Genomic DNA, 18,575 nt, shown 5'->3' on the forward strand with positions numbered 1-18,575 from the left:
AGAAAATCTTTCAAATGCTGCCTGCCATATCAGTAAATGAAGGATGTTGTAGCCATCAAGCCATCAGCCACTGCAGCTCTGGGGAGATTCAGGATGGAGAAAAGTGGGATACTGGTCCTAGGTAGTTAAGGTGCATATCAAAGGAATCATTTCAATGAGCCCAGACTCTTGTATCTTCCCATATAGAGAAAAGCGCTAAAATCAGTAACTTGAGATGTCTGGGGCATTTTTGTTCTTTAAATTAACAGCAATCTTTTGAGGTTCTGACTACCTGGGCTTTGTTGCAAAAACTCCTATACATCCTGGTTCCTCCCCTACCTCTTGAGAGCAGGCCCCCAGAGCCATCTGAGAGGCTGTCTTCCCAGCTTAAGTCCATGGAATAAAGCATAATTCTCAACTTTTAGCTTGTGCATTTTATTTCAGTTGACAAAACATAGAATAAAAAAAGAGAGACAGATAACATGAGAGAAGTAACAAGAAGCAGAGGCCAAACCCAGAAGGACAGCCCCCAACTAATACAAGTTACAGGAAAAGTAGAGGGCAGGGTAACACCTGACACACCATATACTCAGCACAGCCATTCAAGAGCCAGACCCCAGACAGGCAAAGTCCCTGCCCCGGGAGCCAATCAGCCTTCTAGTAGGGCAGACTGACAATAACAAAGCACAATGGCAGGGGCATAAAGCAAACAGGGAATAAGGAAAAAGACTGGTAGAGCTGTGCTGTGTATGGTGAGGAGGTGATATTTGAGCAGAGACACTGAATAAAGGAATTGAGCCTCATTCAATCAATATTTGCTGAAAGAATGAAAGAATGTGGATGGAAGACTGTTAGGGCGCTGAGGAAGGCAGACCTCACTGTTCTCAGGTATAACTGAGCAGTTCCACTAGATAATCACCGAGGCCCGTCCATCGTAATTAGAAAGCAGCCTTCGATCTCACCCAGAAGATCCACTCTAATTGTTGAGGCTGGGCATTAGTTACTTCAGGGAATATCCCATCTGACTACGTGTTAGGAGACCGGAGGCAATGCTTTATCACAGTCTGGGCGGCTTCTCTCAGCAAATTACCTCCCTAGCAGTCCTGGGATCTGGGGTTTTATACTGGGGCTATTTTTAGTCGTCTGCAGTGACTGCTGGGACCTGCCTCAGCAGGGACTGATGAGAACTTTACCCAGGGGAGAGGCATCTCATTCTGTAATCTTGGCCTGAAGAGCTCTCTGATGACATTTGAGGATTTATAACCCCTGAGAACTGGTTGCCTCCTTCATGAAATGCAAGATCAGGTAGCTCTGCTGAGTACCCAGCAGTCAGCAAGAAACCGTTCCAAAGTTACATTGGTCAATGGGGCAATAGTTCCCATTCAAAATCTTTCGCTGAGATAAAAAGGACTGTTTTGCTTTGGGATTGATGCTTAGAAAGTCTTGGTTGAGGGTAGGTCCAGAGAATATGCCTCCCATATTGATTTTTCACAAGGGCACCCCAGAGTCAGTGTCCCAAACTGCATGTTCTTTCCTTACCAGTCAAACAACACACTGACTGGTATTCAGAAAAGCAACTTGGAAGGTCTGGTTGGGAGATTCTGAGCTAGGTACTTAATCTGCCAGTGTTTCCACCTCCTTCTCTGCTCCAAGATAACAAGGGCAAGACTGGCTGTAAAACCCATAGCTGCCGAAATCATCTTCCCAGAGCACAGTTCTGAACTTGCAACTTCCTAGTTTAAAACCCTAGATACTCTCTGATGCAGACAAATTACCCTCTAAAAGTCTTAGCTGTCATTCCAGGCCTTCTGTAATCCAGGACAATCCCAAGGTTTAATTTTGCTTCTCCCATGCCTCCACTTTCAGCCCCTCTTATGCTCCAATCAAACTATATCATCAAATGTTCCTTATAAAGGTATTTTCCACCTCCAAGCCTGTGATGGACTTAATTTCTGTGTCCTCCCCAAATTCATATGTTGAAATCCTAAGTTCCAGTGTGGCTGTATTTAGAGTTGGGGCCTCTAAGGAAGTAATTAAGGTTAAATGAGATCAGAAGGGTGGGGCCCTCATCTGATAGAATTAGTGTCCTTATAAAAAGAGACACCAGAGAGCCTTCTCTCCTTCCTATGAGGACACAGTGAGAAGACTGCCATCTGCAAGCCAAGAAGAGGGTTATTATCAGACCTACCATGCCTGCACCTTGACCTTAGATTTATAGGCTCCAGAACAGTGAGGACATAAGTGTCTGTTGTTAAGCCTCCTAATTTGTGGTGTTTTGTTACACAGACCAAGCTGACTGATACAATGTCCTTGCACATGCAGTCCCTATTTACAGAGTGACACTTTCACTATTTCCATTGGACCAAATCTTTCAAATAAATGCTTCCTTTTCTGTGAAGTTATCACTGATCTTCTTAGCCAATAATAATGCCTTTCTCTTCTAAATTTCAAAAGAACATTGTCAGCACTTCTCTTTTGAAAAATTTCACTTTTTGACTTAGTAATAGTTACTTGTAAATATGAAATCTTTCCTACTGAGCTGAAGGTCCTTGAAGAAAGGGACCATGTCTTGTTTACCTTTGTGTCTCCTATAATAATCTAACTAACAACATCTTTAATATATTAAAAATGATAGCTGTCCATTGCTAAGTGCCTGCTCTATGCATGTGTAGAATGCTTTCCATGTCTAGTTGGAATCCTCACAATCACCTTACTAGGAAGATATTGTTATCCTCATTTTTAAAATGGTGAAACTTACTGTATAATTCTACTATATGAGATATTTAACACATACAGAGGGTTTAAAATTCATAGGAAATCTCATAAATGCTATGATGAGGTCACAATAAGAAGTGAACAGGATCCCAATTAGAAGGTGAGGATTGGAAATTCTATTCTTCCCTTATCTCAGGCTGTAAAACCACTGAGACCTTGGGCAAACCAGAGTCACCTCATTGTCACATCCTGGTCAACATGATCTTCAGCATCATTACAGGGCACAGCTCAGCCACATCTGGGAATGGGAACTCTTCTGACCAATCATAATCCAGATTGAGTTCAGTGGTTGTTTTTTTTGTTTTTGTTTTTGTTTTTGGCTGAAGGTGTTGTGTCCTGAGATTGTAAGGGCAGTGCAATGCTTTACAAGGTTCCGCTGCATATCTTTCCCTTAGGAGAAGCAAAGAAATGATAGACTGGTCTCATTAACTCCATGACAGGGGAGACTGTGCCTGGCTTGCTCACCTGGATCCCAGCATCTGACAGTAAGCCAGGCACAGAGGGGACGCTCATTAAATGTGTTGAATTGAATGGAATTGAATTATGTTACCCTATAGGAGCCAGTGGGAGTTAAGCATCACTAGCTCATTTTACAAAAAGAAGTCCATTTAATTTAGGCATCATGGACCAACTAGGAGATGGCAAGTTGCTATTCAAGATGCTGGCTGGGCATCCAAGGATGAAAAGGCCCAGTCTTTGCCATCAAAGAGTTTGGAGTTTGATAGGAAAGAACACTGATGCAGCACAGAGGTCTTCCTAAACCAAATAATCCCTCTTGTATAATTTAGGTATAACCCTGGGAAACACATTAAGACCCAGCCTGAAATTTGGTGATTAACTCGATTCTACCCAGGGCTCCGATGACAAGAGTATTTTGATTTAAAAAAAAAAAAAAAAACGAAAACTGAGATGGCCAGTAGGCACATGAAAAGATGCTCAACACTGCAAATTATTAGAGAAATGCAAATCAAAACTACAATGAGGTACCACCTCATGCAGGTCAGAATGGCCATCATTAAAAAGTCTACAAATAACAAATGCTGGAGAGGTTGTGGAGAAAAAGGAACCCTCCTACACTGTTGGTGGGAATATAAGTTGGTGCAGTCACTGTGGAAAACAGTATGGAGGTTCCTCAGAAAAATAGAATTACCACATGATCCAGCAATACCACTCCTGGGCATATATCCAGACAAAACTATAACTCAAAAAGATACACGCACTCTTATGTCCATAGCAGCACTATTCACAATAGCCAAGACATGGAAACAACTTAAATGTCCATCAACGAATGAATGGATAAAGAAGATGTGGTACATATATACAATACAATGGAATACTACACAGCCATAAAAAAGAATGAAATAATGCCATTTGCAGCAACATGGAAGAAACTAGAGATTATCATACAAAGTGAAGTGAGTCTGAAAGACAAATACCATATGATATAATTTATATGTGGAACCTAAAATATGACACAAATGAACCTATCTATGAAACAGAGAGAAAATCAGGGACATAGAGAATAGACTGGTGTTTGCCAAGGGGGAGGGAAGTGGGAGAGGGTAGGACTGGGAGTTTGGGATTAGCAGATGCAAACCAGTATATACAGAATAAACAACAAGGTTCTATTGTATAGCACAGGGAACTATATTCAATATCCTGTGATAAACCATAATGGAAAAGAATATGAAAAAGAATGTATATATATGTATAACAGAGTCACTTTGCTGTACAGCAGTAATTAACACATTGTAATTCAATTATACCTCAAAAATAAATAAATAAATAAAAAACGGAGGCATTCACCAGGACAATTCTGTGGGTTGGTTTGACCTAAATAAGGTATACTTACTTATTGCAAAAATTAAAAATCAGGAAAACCAAACTGAATAAAGTCAGGGAAATATCAAGTCAATATGAATTATTGAGGCTTCTATTAAAAGAAGAGATACTCAATGTAAATACAGGTAAAAACAAATAAGACCTGAGAAAAAGAGACTGGAGTGGGAGGGGGCCACTAATAGTTATATGATGCTTATTTTGTACCTAAGACTTTTACATATATGAACTTATTTCATCCTCATAATAATCCAGTGAAAGGTTAAATACATTGCCTAAGTCTACATAGCTAATAAGAGACAGGATCAGGATGTGACTCACACAGTCTAGCTCTAAGGTTTCTGCTGTAAGCCACTATGCTAAACTGCCTCCCAGTGACATAGGATTGAGAAGGATGATGTGATTGCTGAGGCCTGGAATCTTGTCCTTCGTCCTGTCTGCAACCTGTGTGCCTACATTTCCTTCAAAGTTTAAGGTCTGCCCCTTCCATGAAGCCCTCCCTGATAAGTCCAGCACTCTTCCATCTCTGAACACCTTCAGTGCTTATTTGATACCATACATCATGTATTCTGGCAACTGATTCTCTCTCAACTCTCATATCAATTTCTAAATGCTTCATGGTGTGTGTTAATCCTTCCCTCTAGCCAGCAGGTCAGAGCCTCACAGAAAAGGCCCCCATCTTAGACTGCTTTTCTACCTCTCACAGCATCTGCACGCCAAGTGCAGTGCAGGCTCCATAAAGACTCCTCAACCTGTTTATTGGAGATGGATTAAAGGGATACACAGGAAGGAACAGGCAATAGACCTGAGCTCATTCTTGCAGCAATACAATGTTTATTATGGAATAAGAACTCACCACACTTACAGGAGAACTGCTCAGCCTTCACCCTCATATCTTCTCAGTAAGCAGCCGCCTTCCCCCACCCCAGATAACCCTCCCTGCTTTACTGTGGCAAGTTGTTTTGATTGAGGAGAAGGACCTTAATCTCTGTATCTGGGTTCCAGGCTTAATGCTATGTTTGGCCCAAGTGGCTGGTGAGGCAGCATCTTCAGTCCTCAAAGTTACTGCAGCTTTGATGGATAACACTGCCACAGAGACACCTTCAATGGGTTTGGGCATGGCCAGTGGTTATTGACAGATTTACTGAGATTCCCAAGCGCTGGTTATGAGTTGTAGAGCTTTTCCTAAACAGTTGCCATTTTCAACCAATTGATTCATATGAACTTGTAGCACAGATACTATTTATCAGTGAGAATAAATTTAACTGGTGATTTCTTTATTTTGTGGGCATGACCACTCTTCTGTCTCACTAAACGCAATCACCCTACCTCTTATTTTTAGACAAGGGAATAAAGACCCAAGGAAGGGCCTGTGACCACATAAATGATTGGTCTTCATGGCACATCTGAACCCAGGCCGCTCTACAGTAGCTCTGTCCTATAGAACATACTACGATGCTAGAAATGTTCCCTAGCTGTACTTTCCAATATAGTAGCCAGTAGCCACATACGGATAGCATGACTAAGGAAAAGCATTTTTAAGATTTTTACACTTAAATTAGTTTAAATTTAAATAGCCACACAGGGCTAATGGCTAGTGTTTTGAATAGCATGGTTCTAGAAGAACCAAGCCAGTTTATAGAGGGTTGCTATTGTAAATATAAAAAGACTATCCACCAAATTCTTTCCTTTCTTGCCACTGTAGGACAACAGGACAAAAATACTTCTGTAGATGGAAGAAAATATGCAGTTGTAGTCCAATGAACAAAAGGCACTCATGTCAGTTATTCATTACCACCTTACGTATTTACCCTGCAATTGTTATCATTGAAACCTCAGAAGTTAGTGGTTTCCTAAACAATGCATTCTCTTGTTTATTTCAGCTGTTGCCATGTTACTGTTGTGCACCAAGTCCAGGCAATAATGAGAAGCTAGCACTTTTGCAAACCCACAGGCTCATGAAAGGAAGGTTCTGCTTATAAAGCATAAAAATGGGGCATGGCGTAAAGCCCAAGTTCTAAATCTTTGACCTCACAAGATTACACAAAATATTTGGTTTCAGGGCTAAAATTCATGCTCCACTCACAGGGAGAGTCATCTCATATTTTTAAGGGAGTGTCATTTGGGAGCAGAGCTGCCAGTCGGTGCATTTTCCCATGTACACAATACAATTTATACACAAATCCATTCTGGATACTTTGGGCCTGGGTATTGGAAGGTAGCTTAAAAACAGGATTCCTGGGACTTCCCTTGTGGCACGGTGGTGAAGAATCCGCCTGCCAATGCAGGGAACATGGGTTCAATCCCTGGTCTGAGAAGATCCCACATGCCACAGAGCAACTAAGTCCATGCACCACAACTACTGAGCCTGCGCTCTAGAGCCCGCGCGGAACAACTACTGAAGCCTGTACACTCTAGGGCCCATGTGCTGAAACTACTGAGCCTGCATGCTGCAACTACTGAAGCCCGCACGCCTAGAGCCCGTGCTCTGCAACAAGAGAAGCCACCACAGTGAGAAGCCCGTGCACCACAGCGAAGAGTAGCCCCCGCTTACTGCAACTAGAGAAAGCCTGCACACAGCAACGAAGACCCAACGCAGCCAAAAATAAATAAAAAAAAAAATTTTTTTTTAAATATAGGATTCCCTTTTGATAGTAGTGAAGACCTGTTTTCCTAGGCTCATCCAGGGAACTCAAGGAATCATCAGAGGCTTGAATGGTAAGAGGTTAAAAGATGAGAAGATGGAATTGTATTATGACTTATGTTGGTGAATGATTAGCCAGGACATTTGTTTTCCTGTCTTGTCATTACTCAGAACTTAAGGTACAAAATAAAGACTTTGCAAAAGACAACATAGTCTTAAAAGAAAATGGAAAGATGGAAGGTCAGCAAGCAGTCTTTGCCTGAAGGCCAACATACTTGCGATAGCTGACTCCTACCATATCACTTTAATGTCATTATCATTAGACTTTAGTCTAGTTGAACGTCATGGCTATATTCCAAACTCCAATTCAAACTTGACTTTAAGGGGCCAATATTTGGAAAGAAAGGAGAAGCAACCCAAGTGAAATGAGGATCTTAAAGTCAATTTTGACAACCTCCATTTCTGGCCAGGATGGATTAAAAGGAATCAGATTTACACTTAACAATTGGAAGATTTCTTTAAACAATGAGTAAAGCAGACAAACTTCACAAAGTGATGGTTTTCAGACATTGGAGACAGATAGCATAGAACCCAAATAGAGGCCGGTGGTCTTTCTGAGTTGAGGAGACAACAGAGTTTGGTGTTTCAGAAGGTCAAGGCAGCTAGAATTTGCAGATCTAAATACCAGAAGGGATGGAGCTGCAGAAAGAGAGAGAGATTGTGATAAAGTTAGATATAGATAGATAGATAGATAAATAGATAGATGCAAGCCATATTTGCACCCTATGGAAAATTAGCTCAAAATGGATCATAGAACTAAATATAAAACCTAAATCTGAGAAACTTCTGGAAGAAAATATAGGAGAACATCTTTGTGACCATGGACTAGACAAATATTTCTTAGATAGAACACAAAAAGCACAAACGATAGAAGAAAAAAAATTGATAAATGGACTTCATCAAAATCAAAATCTTTAGTCTTCAAAAGACACTTATGAAAATGAAAAGTCAAGTCACTTTGTAAACTATTTGCAAAATACTTACCTGATAAAGAAATTGTACCTTGACCATATAAGGAACTCTTAAAATTCAATAATATGATAATGCTAAAATAACAATAATAAGCAAAATATTTGAACAGATACTTCATCAAAGAAGATCTAATGATGGCTAGTAAGTACATGAAAAGATGCTTAACATTATTACTCATTAGAAAAAATGTAAATTAAAGCTGCCATGGAAGATCATTATATATTTATCAGTATACCTAAAACTTAAAAGATTGAAAATACCAAGTACTAGAAAAGGAGCAACAATAAATCTTTTATAAATTCTTACAGCCACTTTGAAAATAATTTGAAAGATTTTAAAAATAAGGTTAAGTATTCACTGACCATATGACCCAATAATTCCACCCTTAGGTATTTGACCAAGAGAAATGAAAACACAATCAACACAAAAGCTTATATGTGAATGTTTATAGCCATTTTATTAATAGCCAAAACCTGGGAGAGAACCCATGTCCATCAACTTCTAAATGAATGAACAAATTGTGGTATATTCACACAATGGAATACTACTCAGTAATAAAAAGGAACCACCTGCTGATATATGTACTGACATGGATGAATTCAAAAGCATTATGCTAAGAGAAAGAAACCACATACAAATGATTACAGAGTTTAATTCTATTTATATGATACTTTTGAAAAGGCAAAACTATAATGATAGAAAGATGTGTGGTTTCCAGGATTCAGGGTGTGGCTGGGAGGGGACCCATGGCAAAGGGTCAAGAGAGACCTTTTTGAGATTATGGAAATGTTCCATATCATGATTGTGATGGTTGTTACACAACTGTATATATTTGTTCAAAATTCATTGAAGAGTACACTTTAAATTGCTGAATTTAATGTATGTAAATTATGTCCCAACAAAACTGACTCTCAAAAAAGGAAGGTACATAATAGGATATATAGTATAATACCATCTGTATTAAATAAAAGGGAAAAAAGATAATTTTGAATATACAAACATACATATATTTGCCAGGATGTGTGTAAAATGTCTCAAGAAGCACATACATGAAAGTTTAGAATAAATCATCTCAGAAAATGGAAATGGGATGTCTGAAGGAGGATGGTGGGGGAGAGACTATCTTTTGTATCTTTCAAATTTTGAACCATGCAAATGGTAAACCTGTTCAAAAGGGGAGAAGAGCCAACTGGGCTCCAAAACCTGTTACTATTCAATATGAGTTGAGTCAAAATCCTGTTTCTGTGTGAGAACATCTTTTTCTTTGTTACTCACTATCTCCCTTTTCCCCCATTTAACAAGTCAAGGGACTGTCTAAGAGTATGTTCAGTATATAGTTCAGAGAGCCTGATGATAATATAAATTTCAGCTGGGGGTGGGGCGTGGGAGGGAGACTATTTTACTGTAGGGGAGAATGAAGCTTCCACGCTCCACAGGTTAGAACCAGTGGGGGCTCTTGGGCTTAACTTATTCCAACTGTTTATTTTACAGTTGAGAAATCTAAGGCCCAGAGAGTACAAATGACTTCCCCAACATTGCACGGTCACCCAGTGTCAGAATTCAGATGCGGACCTTGCTCCTAAGTCCTATTACAGAGATAATTTCAATAAAGCAGGTGACTTACAGCATGTAGTTCAAAGAAAACATTCAGTTAATATTAATTTCTCCTTCTCTTTTCTCCTCCATATCAGCTGGCTTCTTACCATGACTCATCATTCACCCATCCACCATCCCCCATCAGTGGATGCAGGGACATAGGGCCTTTGCTTGAAAACGCTGATCACATTTCCCAGAAAACACTAATAAGCTTTCCCTTCAAAAAACTACTTTTAACTACTTTTCCCATAACAAGTTCAGTTTAATTCAATTTGAAAAATATTTATGCCTATGGGCCAGCCTCCACACTAACGGTGGGAGTACAAACACAGGTGAGTAAGATGTGGCTAGAGAACACTTTCCCTGTGGGGCTTTCAGTCTAGAGGAATGGGGGCAGCGGGGGAGACACACCCCGACCCAGATAATTGCAATATTAGTGACAAATACTAAGATGGAGGTAAGCACTGAGCGAGTATCACTCAGAACAACCTGAAGCTTCAGAGATGGCTTCCCAGGAAATATGAGTCCAGAAAGATGAGGATGTGGTCAGACGACAGAGGGGAGAAGGTGTTACAGGCAGAGAATCTGCATAGGCAAAATCGGGTGAGACAGAACAGCAGCCGATTTGTGGGGAGCTCAGCACTCCTGGGGCATAATGAGTGAGCAGCATGTGGTGGGAGAGGAGGGACCAGAGAGGCTGTTAGGCTGTTGGGGGTGGGACATATGGCCTTGCACATGATGTGCAAGGGTGGACTTGATCGTGTTGCCAATGGTCAAGGCTTAAAGGAGAGGAGTTAAGTATCTGATTTGCAATTTTGTTCCAAAGGTCGGTCTTCACTCCATCAGGTGGGTGAAGGCTACCTGAAGGGTCAGTTCAGTTTGTCCAACATTTATGGAGCCCCCTATGACAAGACCAGCACCCCACAGGACAATGCATTGTGGAAATAAGAAAGACATCATCCATTCTGTCAAGGAGCTGACAGTCTGGTGAGTTACCCTTTAAAAAATGGGAGTCCAGAAAATGATCCACCATCCACGTCACTGTCTCTCTCCCCAAATATTCTGATTGTCAGTCCCATGCCAGTCAGTTGACGTTCTTTCTCCCAGTGTTGACACTACTCACCTTCTCTTGGTCACTGTGTTTGATCTGGCTTTCATGTCTATTGTCAGAACAGTGTTTGGTCAATTTTATAGATGCAGAAACACAAAGCTAGACCCAGGAACCAGGACGTGTTGAATTAGCTATGGCAACACTGTTTCCGCAGGCCATTCCTTACACTGTTTCACACCAACCGCTGTGGGAATCCTCAAGTCCCTGGACTCAAACATCCCTTCTAAGCCCAGCAAATGAATTAAGCACTCAGTGGTTGGCTTCCTGCCCAACTTCAGGGTGATGCTAGGCACTTGCCAGGCAGTCTCATGAATGCTGCAGAACTAATGAGATGAAGGTGCAAACAGTCCACTGAATTCTCATAGAACCCCTTGCATTGGGTGGGATATGTGGTCCCAGGAGTGGCTGTCCATGTCCAGAGTTCCCATGCTTCAACTCAACTCAGTCCTACCTTCAGGGGCTGCACGTAGTGGGTTGAAGTGGTCCTCCCTCCCCGAAGCTATGCCCAAACAGACTTGTAAATGTGACCTTATTTGGAAAAAGTGTCTTTGTAGAGTAATTAAATGAAGAATCTTGAGATAAGATCATGCTGGATTAGGATGGGCCCTAAATCCATTAACAAGTCTTTACAAGAGAAGAGAAGAGAAAACATACAGAGATGCAGGAGAGAAGGCCATGTGATTATGGAATCAGAGATGGGAGTCATGCAGCGGTAAGCCAAGGAATGCCAGGAGCCACCAGAAACTGGAAAAGGCAGGAAGGATTCTCCCTTAAAGCTGTCAGAGGGAGTGTGACTCTGACTATACCTTGACTTCAGAGTTCTGACCTCTAGAACTATGAGAGAATAAGTTCCTTTTGTTTTAAGCCACCAAGTTTATGGTAATTTGTTACAGCAGCTCTATGAGACTAACACAGGGGCTTGGAGCACCATTCTCATTACAGCTGCAGGCCACTGGGACAAGCCTTCCTCCTCCCCCCATTGCCCTGAGGCTCCCTAGGAGGAACTTATTCCCTCCTTCCTTCCTAATTCAATCATCATTTAAGGAGCCATGGACTGTGTATGTGAAAATGGATAAAAGACAGATGCTCCTTCAGTAAGAGAGAGAATTATAACGTTAAGTGTTATGGGCTGAGTTATGTCTCCCCAAAATTCATATGTTGAATCCTAATCCCTAGTGCCTCAGAATGTGACTGTATTTGGAGACAGGGTCTTTAATGAGGTAATTAAGGTAAAATGAGATCATTAGGGTGATCCTAATGGTATCATTAGAGTGGACCCCCTAATCCAATATGACTTGTGTCCTTATAAGAAGAGGAAATTAGGACACAGACACACACAGAGGAAGGACCACAGGCAGACAAAGGAGGAAGACAGCATCTACAAGCCAAGGAGAGAGGCCTCTGAAGAAACCAACGGTGCCACACCTTGATTCTAGCCTTCTAGCCTCCTGGAGAACTCTGGAGACTTCTAACCTGCAAACTGAGAGAAAATAAATTTCTGTGTACTTTGTACCACCCAGTCTGTGGTACTTTGTTATGGCAGCCCTAGAAGACTGGTACATTGAGGTAAGACCCAACCCAGCCCTGCCTGGAGGGGCCAAGAAAAGCTTCTGGAAAAGGTGACTTCTCTGCTGGGTCTGAAAGGATGGGAGGCTATCCCAGGAAGGGAGAGCACCGAAAGAGAACAGCTTGAGCAAAGACCCAGTATCATGAAATGGCATGAAGTATGCAGGGAAATACAAGTCAACATTTTTCAAGGCAAAGGGTGAGTGAAGAACAGCAGGTGATGAGGTCTTGGCTTAAAAAAAGTCTGATGAGACATGAAGACCTTTCTGTACATTCTCTCATGCCAGCCTCTTTCCTGGGGGCAGTGGGGAGCCACTGTACAGCTGGAAACAGGGAATGATGTGTTCAGATGCCATTCTGGTGACTTTGTGGGGCTTCTTAGGAGGAAGATAAGTCTAGAGGCAGAGTGACAAGTTGAATAACTGTGGTCAAGATGACCGTGGCCAATGGTGGCCAAGATGGAGAGATGAGAACACTTTAGGAGGTAAAACTGACTGGACTGTTGGGCAGTAAAGAAGCAGAAATCTAAGTTACTAAAAAGTTTTAGCTTGTACAATCGGTGACACTGCCCACCCAGGTGGTGGGATTAGGTGTGGTTGAGTTGACATTAAGTTTGCAGTCCCTTTGGGGAAAAAATGTCCAAAATTTCCCTTGGAAAATAGGTGGATTCTAATTTGGTGATATTTATTTCAGAATATCACATCACCTCCCTTTTCAGAGTGGACATAATCCCCCCATGATGATTCAGGTAATGCATCTTTATTACTCTTTTGTCAGTGTTCCTTCCCATGGTTTCTCAAGTTGCTAAAAGGCTTAGAGCAAGCGTCTGACTCCACAGAAAGGACAGGAGTTAGTTGGGCTGCTCAGTCATTCTCCCCCTCCCACATGGAGACACAAAGCACGAGGACCCAGGTAGGGAAGCGGAATGCATCACAGAGATAGACAACAGCAAGAGTTCATGGACCCTCCTGGAAGCATGTTCCACAAAGAATTTGCATGGAGTTTTAGAATGTTCCTGAACTTCCCATAGCACATTCATGAGCATCCAGCACCCCAGGCTAGGAATGCCAATAGGAAGGAAAGTGCCCTGGAAGCGGCGGGCTTGTCAAAGCCCTGGCTTTGCTACTAATTTGCCATCAGCCTTGGGCAAGTTACTTGACTCATCTGGTTTTCAATACTCTTGTTATAGCACTAGGATTCTGTTCTCTCTTTGATTGATGGCATTGATTCACAGAGCAGAGTAGTTCATACGGGCACCTAGAAAATGATTTTGAATAAAATTTGGACTTGATTGTTCCCAGTACCCTAATTAAGAGGACATGATGACAAGAAGTAGAAATCTTTGTTCAAACCTGCCCCTTGTTCCATATTCATATGTTTCAAGGGTTCCACGAAAGCATAGTTGGGCACATGCAACAGGCTCAGACTCCCACTTTCTCACAAATGTTTCCAAGGACATATTTGATGTGTGCTTATTACTGACATTAGAGCGGGCTCTTCCTAGGGGTTGTGAACAGGAAGTCCCTTGCAGGGCTTCAGCTATTTCCAGGCATCTAAATGTAAAACTTTGGAGTAGTCCAGTCAGGCTAAGACAGACCTCACAAACACATTTTTTTTTTAATTGGGAACTGTACTAAAACAATACCAATCAAAACTTTGTGCCAAATCCACATTATCCCTCTCCCCCAACCAAATATAAAGTACCTAGATACCCATATAGATAGTAGATAAATCAGCATCACATTTGGTAACTTTTTCCAGAAATTTGTCTGTATGAAATCAAGGATCTAAATACTTGGACATATTCAGACAGCTGAATGAATAAATAACTAAAAAAGAAGATAATCATTATACACAGTGTATTTACATTCAAATGCTTGAACTAATATTATAAATGAGAGTTGGTAGATGTCTGTTTTGTCCTGTTCTACACCAACAGTTGGAAATGCTTTTTAATTTGCTTATCCATCACCCTAAACATTGCTTCGCTAATGATATTCTCTTCCAAAACATTCTGTTATGCTCGGTTGCCTTCAGGATAAAATACAAGCTGCTCAGTTTGCCATGAAAGACTATACCTAACATTTTGTAATAACCCATAAGGGAAAAGAGTCTGAAAATAATTATATATGTATGTATAACTGAATCACTTTGCTGTATACCTGAAACTAACACAACATTGTAAATCAACCCTACTTCAATAAACAAAAACCAACAACAAAAAAACCAAAGATAATAAGAGAATAAAACATACGATTTTTTTTAAAAAAGACTATACTCCTGGTTCTTCAACCTCAGCCTCTGCTCTGTACCAGTGCGGACCTTCCCTCCATTCCAGCCAAATGTATCTGCTCACATATACATGCATATTTGCTGTGCCTTTGCCTCTGCTGACACCACCACCTGGCACATCCCCAGTGCTCCCCACCTGAATCAGATCTCAACATGCAAATCTAACTGCATGTCCCTCATTTCCTCAATGCGATTTCTTAGTTCCTCGACTGAGATGGTGAATTTTTGTTTGCCTCCAAAGCGAATGGACTCGGTGTGTTGCTTATGAAAACTCCTGGGAAGGACCCGGGAGGTGAGGGGACCTATTCTCACTTGTTCTTGGCTGAGGAAAGAGTCTCAGAACCCAGGTGGTGACAGAAAAGGAAGGAAAGCCTATGAGTCAATAAGAGTGTAAAAACTGAGCATCCTTCTCAATGCAGAACTTAAACATTTACCCACAGTGTACATATCTTTATTCATTTACAAATTATATTAATGTACTACTGCAAGAATACACTGTACATGTGATGAAATATATAAAATAACATTTAAGAGGAAGCACTAGGTTAAATAGAAATATTGCTTCATATATTTTATCCTAATTACAGTATTCTAACAGCCCATGGATTAGGTTGAATACTCTATTTGGATGCCATGATCCCTGGAAGAGCATCAGGCCCCTGTACTACAGCAATAATAACAATTTCTACTAACAATTCTGTGACTCTTTCCATTATGCTGAACCAAATTATAGGAAGTCACTCTTTTAGACAAAAATACTCCAGGCCATGAGTCTAAGAAACATTTATCAGGGCTCATATGTTGCCTGACTCTAGAAGGACACCATTTATATTTTCTTTGAATGGGGCCCCCTAACTTTGCTCAGTGCACAACCTGTGCAACTCTACATGGGGACTCTGTGAGTGCCTAATCAGAGACAGACCCTGAGGATGATTTCCAAGGGACAGGCTTCAGGTGAGCTGAGGGTAGAAAGGTGTGTTGATTTCCTGCTGGCCCTCCCTACCACACCCAAATCTAGAGACCCTAATCACTATCAAGCCATCTGCTCAAGTGGATAAGAGATGGTGCCAGACACGTGACACTGATACGGAGCTGGAGCCACATACCCTGGTCAAAGACTGTTAGAGCTGGAATGGACTGCATTTCAGAGATGAGGAAACTTGGGTCCAAGAATGTTTCATAGTGAAGCACTGACAAACTCATGTTAGAATTTCCTGACCAGTGCTCTTTCCACAATATTACACCGTCACATTAATATCAGCTAACAGAACATTTATAATGTTACTAACTATAAGGCATGGTGCTTAAAATAAAAGTTATTATTTTATGGATGGTTCAAATTCATCACAATAAACAATAATAATTTAGGCTCCTAAATATTGAGCATTTACTATACGTCAGATACTATACTAAGCAATTTATATGGATTCTCTTATTCAATCTTCATAACCACCCTATGAGGAACGTATCATTATGACATCCATTTTACCAATGAGAAAAGTGGTAAACAATTTAACAGAAATTAATTTGCTAAGCCAGAATTCAAACCATGCAACCTGACTTGAAAATGTGCTCCACAGCATACATATATATACTGCCATCCATAATCAGTGACATCAATTATGTGCAGGACAAATGGTGTTCATTTGTACCATTTTTCTTTGCAACTGTCATCGTCAGAATACTTTTTTTCCTTTGTGTTAAATACCAGAATATTTTTTCTCTCTCTCTCTCTCCCTCTCCCTCTCCATCTCCCTCTCTATCTCTTATCTCTCTTATCTCCATCTATATCTCTATCTCCTTTCCTCCCTCAGTCTCTGTCCCTCTCATCACTCTCTTTCTTTCTCTTCCATACACACACACACACACACACACACACACACACACACACACACAATTAGGAAAATGTCTACAGGTCCTTCAATTTTAGCAGAAAGCAGCAAGAAATTGTTACAATCCTATCAGCAAATTCTGAACTGACAACTCCTCTTGGTTGCCTTACGACATGAATTGCAGCTCTCAGTAGAGACTTTTCCTTCACTGGATCTCAGCCAATGACCAAGAAGCAGTTATTTCTTTCCTCTTATTATTTTCAAGAATTGTGTTTCTCTGTCTTTGCCCACAGGACAGTTGCACTTGAGTTGTGCTGCATTCATCTCTTACATCCAGTACCTGGCACGTAGTAAGTATCTTGTAAATGTTGGAAAGAAGGAAGGAAGGAAGGAAGGAAGGAAGGAAGGAAGGAAGGAAGGAAGGAAGGAAGGAAGGAAGGAAGGAAGGAAGGAAGGAAGGAAGGAAGGAAAGAAGGGAGGGAGGGAGGGATATATGAATGACTGTGAACACATTTTCTGGATCATATGTTCCTGGAGAAGAGGTCCACAAGTGAAGTGAGAATAACATCTCCATTCACTCAATAGCTCTTGTCTAAACCTCTAGAGTCAAACTTGGCTCCTTCCCTTCCTTACACTACACATCAGACCCACCACCAAAAGCTCTGGGCTCTCTCTTCCCAACAATCCCAATCTACCTGGCACCAGCTCCACTGTTGTCACCATTGTCCAATCCACCGTCCTCCCCTGCCTAGTTTTTCAAGAGCCTCCAACCTGTCCTCCCTGCCTCTACCCTTTCTCTGCTGTAATCTATCATCGAAAAGGCAGCCAGAATTTTCCTTCCAAAACCCTCTGATGACTCCCCTTATCACTCAGAGTAAAAGTGAAAGCTCTGTCAATGGCTCATCAGGCCTAGGCGTGACCTGTGCCCACCTCCACTTCTCTTATCTCCCTCGCCACCACCCCCACCCTCACCCCGGCTACCCCTACGCCTCCCACCCCTACTCAGCATCATTCTCGTCCCACTGTGGGAAGCTAAAGAATGGCTCCCAAATAGGCCCATGCTCTAATTCCCAGAAACTTTGAAGCAAAAGGGACTTTGCAGAAGTGATTAAATTAAGGATCTTGAAATGAGGAGATTAACCTGGATTATCTTGCGGGCCCAAACGAATCACAAGTTTCCTTATAAGAGAGATGCAGAAGGAGTCAGACTGGAAGGCAAGGCGAAGCTGGGGGCTTCCCCGGAGGCCCAGTGGTTAAGACTCTGCGCTTCCACTGCAGGGGGCATGAGTTCGATCTCTGGTCGGCGAACTAAGAACCTGCATGCTGCATGGTGTGGCCAAATAAAAAAGGTGAAGCTGGAAGCCAGGGAGAAAGGGAGATGTGACATGGGCCATGAGGCAAGAATGAGGACCACCTCTAGAAGAGGGGAGGAAACAAATTCTCGCCTGGAGCCTCCGGAAGGAGCACAGCTCTGCTGACTCCTTGTTTTAGCCCCTTAAGACTCATTTCCAATTGATCTCCAGAAGGTAGGAGAATAAATTTGTGTGGTTTGGAGCCACTATGTTTGTAGTAATTTGTTAGGGCAGCAGTAGGAAATGAACACACCCGTTGTTCCGTTTTATGTTTCTTTACGGCACTATCACCGCTCGGCATATTTTATATTTACTTCTCTATTTGTCCGTCTGTTGTCTCTCCCACTACGATGCAAAGTGCTGGGGAGCCAGGCTTTTGTTTTCTTCATTGTTGTACACCCAGAACCTGGCGCAATAACTCTCTTTTGAATGAATAAATAAATGACATATTTTAACTAAGTAAGTAACAGGTCAACACCCTGAAATGGCCGAGCCTCAATAAAAAGTTGGTTGAACATAGTTATTGACCTGCATGACATTTTCTCTGACTTGTCCAG

General features: G+C 41.5%; 1 protein-coding gene across 4 annotated transcripts in view; it reads right to left on the reverse strand.

Annotated features, from left to right (window-relative positions):
- Positions 1-7,843: 7,843 nt before the first annotated feature.
- LOC131764499 (chloride intracellular channel protein 5-like) overlaps positions 7,844-18,575 on the reverse strand; it is a 41,311-nt gene continuing 30,579 nt past the window's right edge. For 2 of the 4 annotated variants that reach the window (XM_067006340.1, XM_067006341.1), the window contains one exon: positions 16,861-17,006. In XM_067006340.1, coding sequence (XP_066862441.1) covers positions 16,872-17,006 — 135 coding nt within the window. In that variant the 3' untranslated portion in view covers positions 16,861-16,871. Of the gene's footprint in view, positions 7,937-16,836; positions 17,025-18,575 lie in introns of those variants that run through there. The other 2 variants (XM_067006343.1, XM_067006339.1) reach the window with 2 other exon arrangements.

Source organism: Kogia breviceps, chromosome 10, assembly GCF_026419965.1.
Source record: "Kogia breviceps isolate mKogBre1 chromosome 10, mKogBre1 haplotype 1, whole genome shotgun sequence".
Lineage (NCBI taxonomy): Eukaryota > Metazoa > Chordata > Mammalia > Artiodactyla > Physeteridae > Kogia > Kogia breviceps.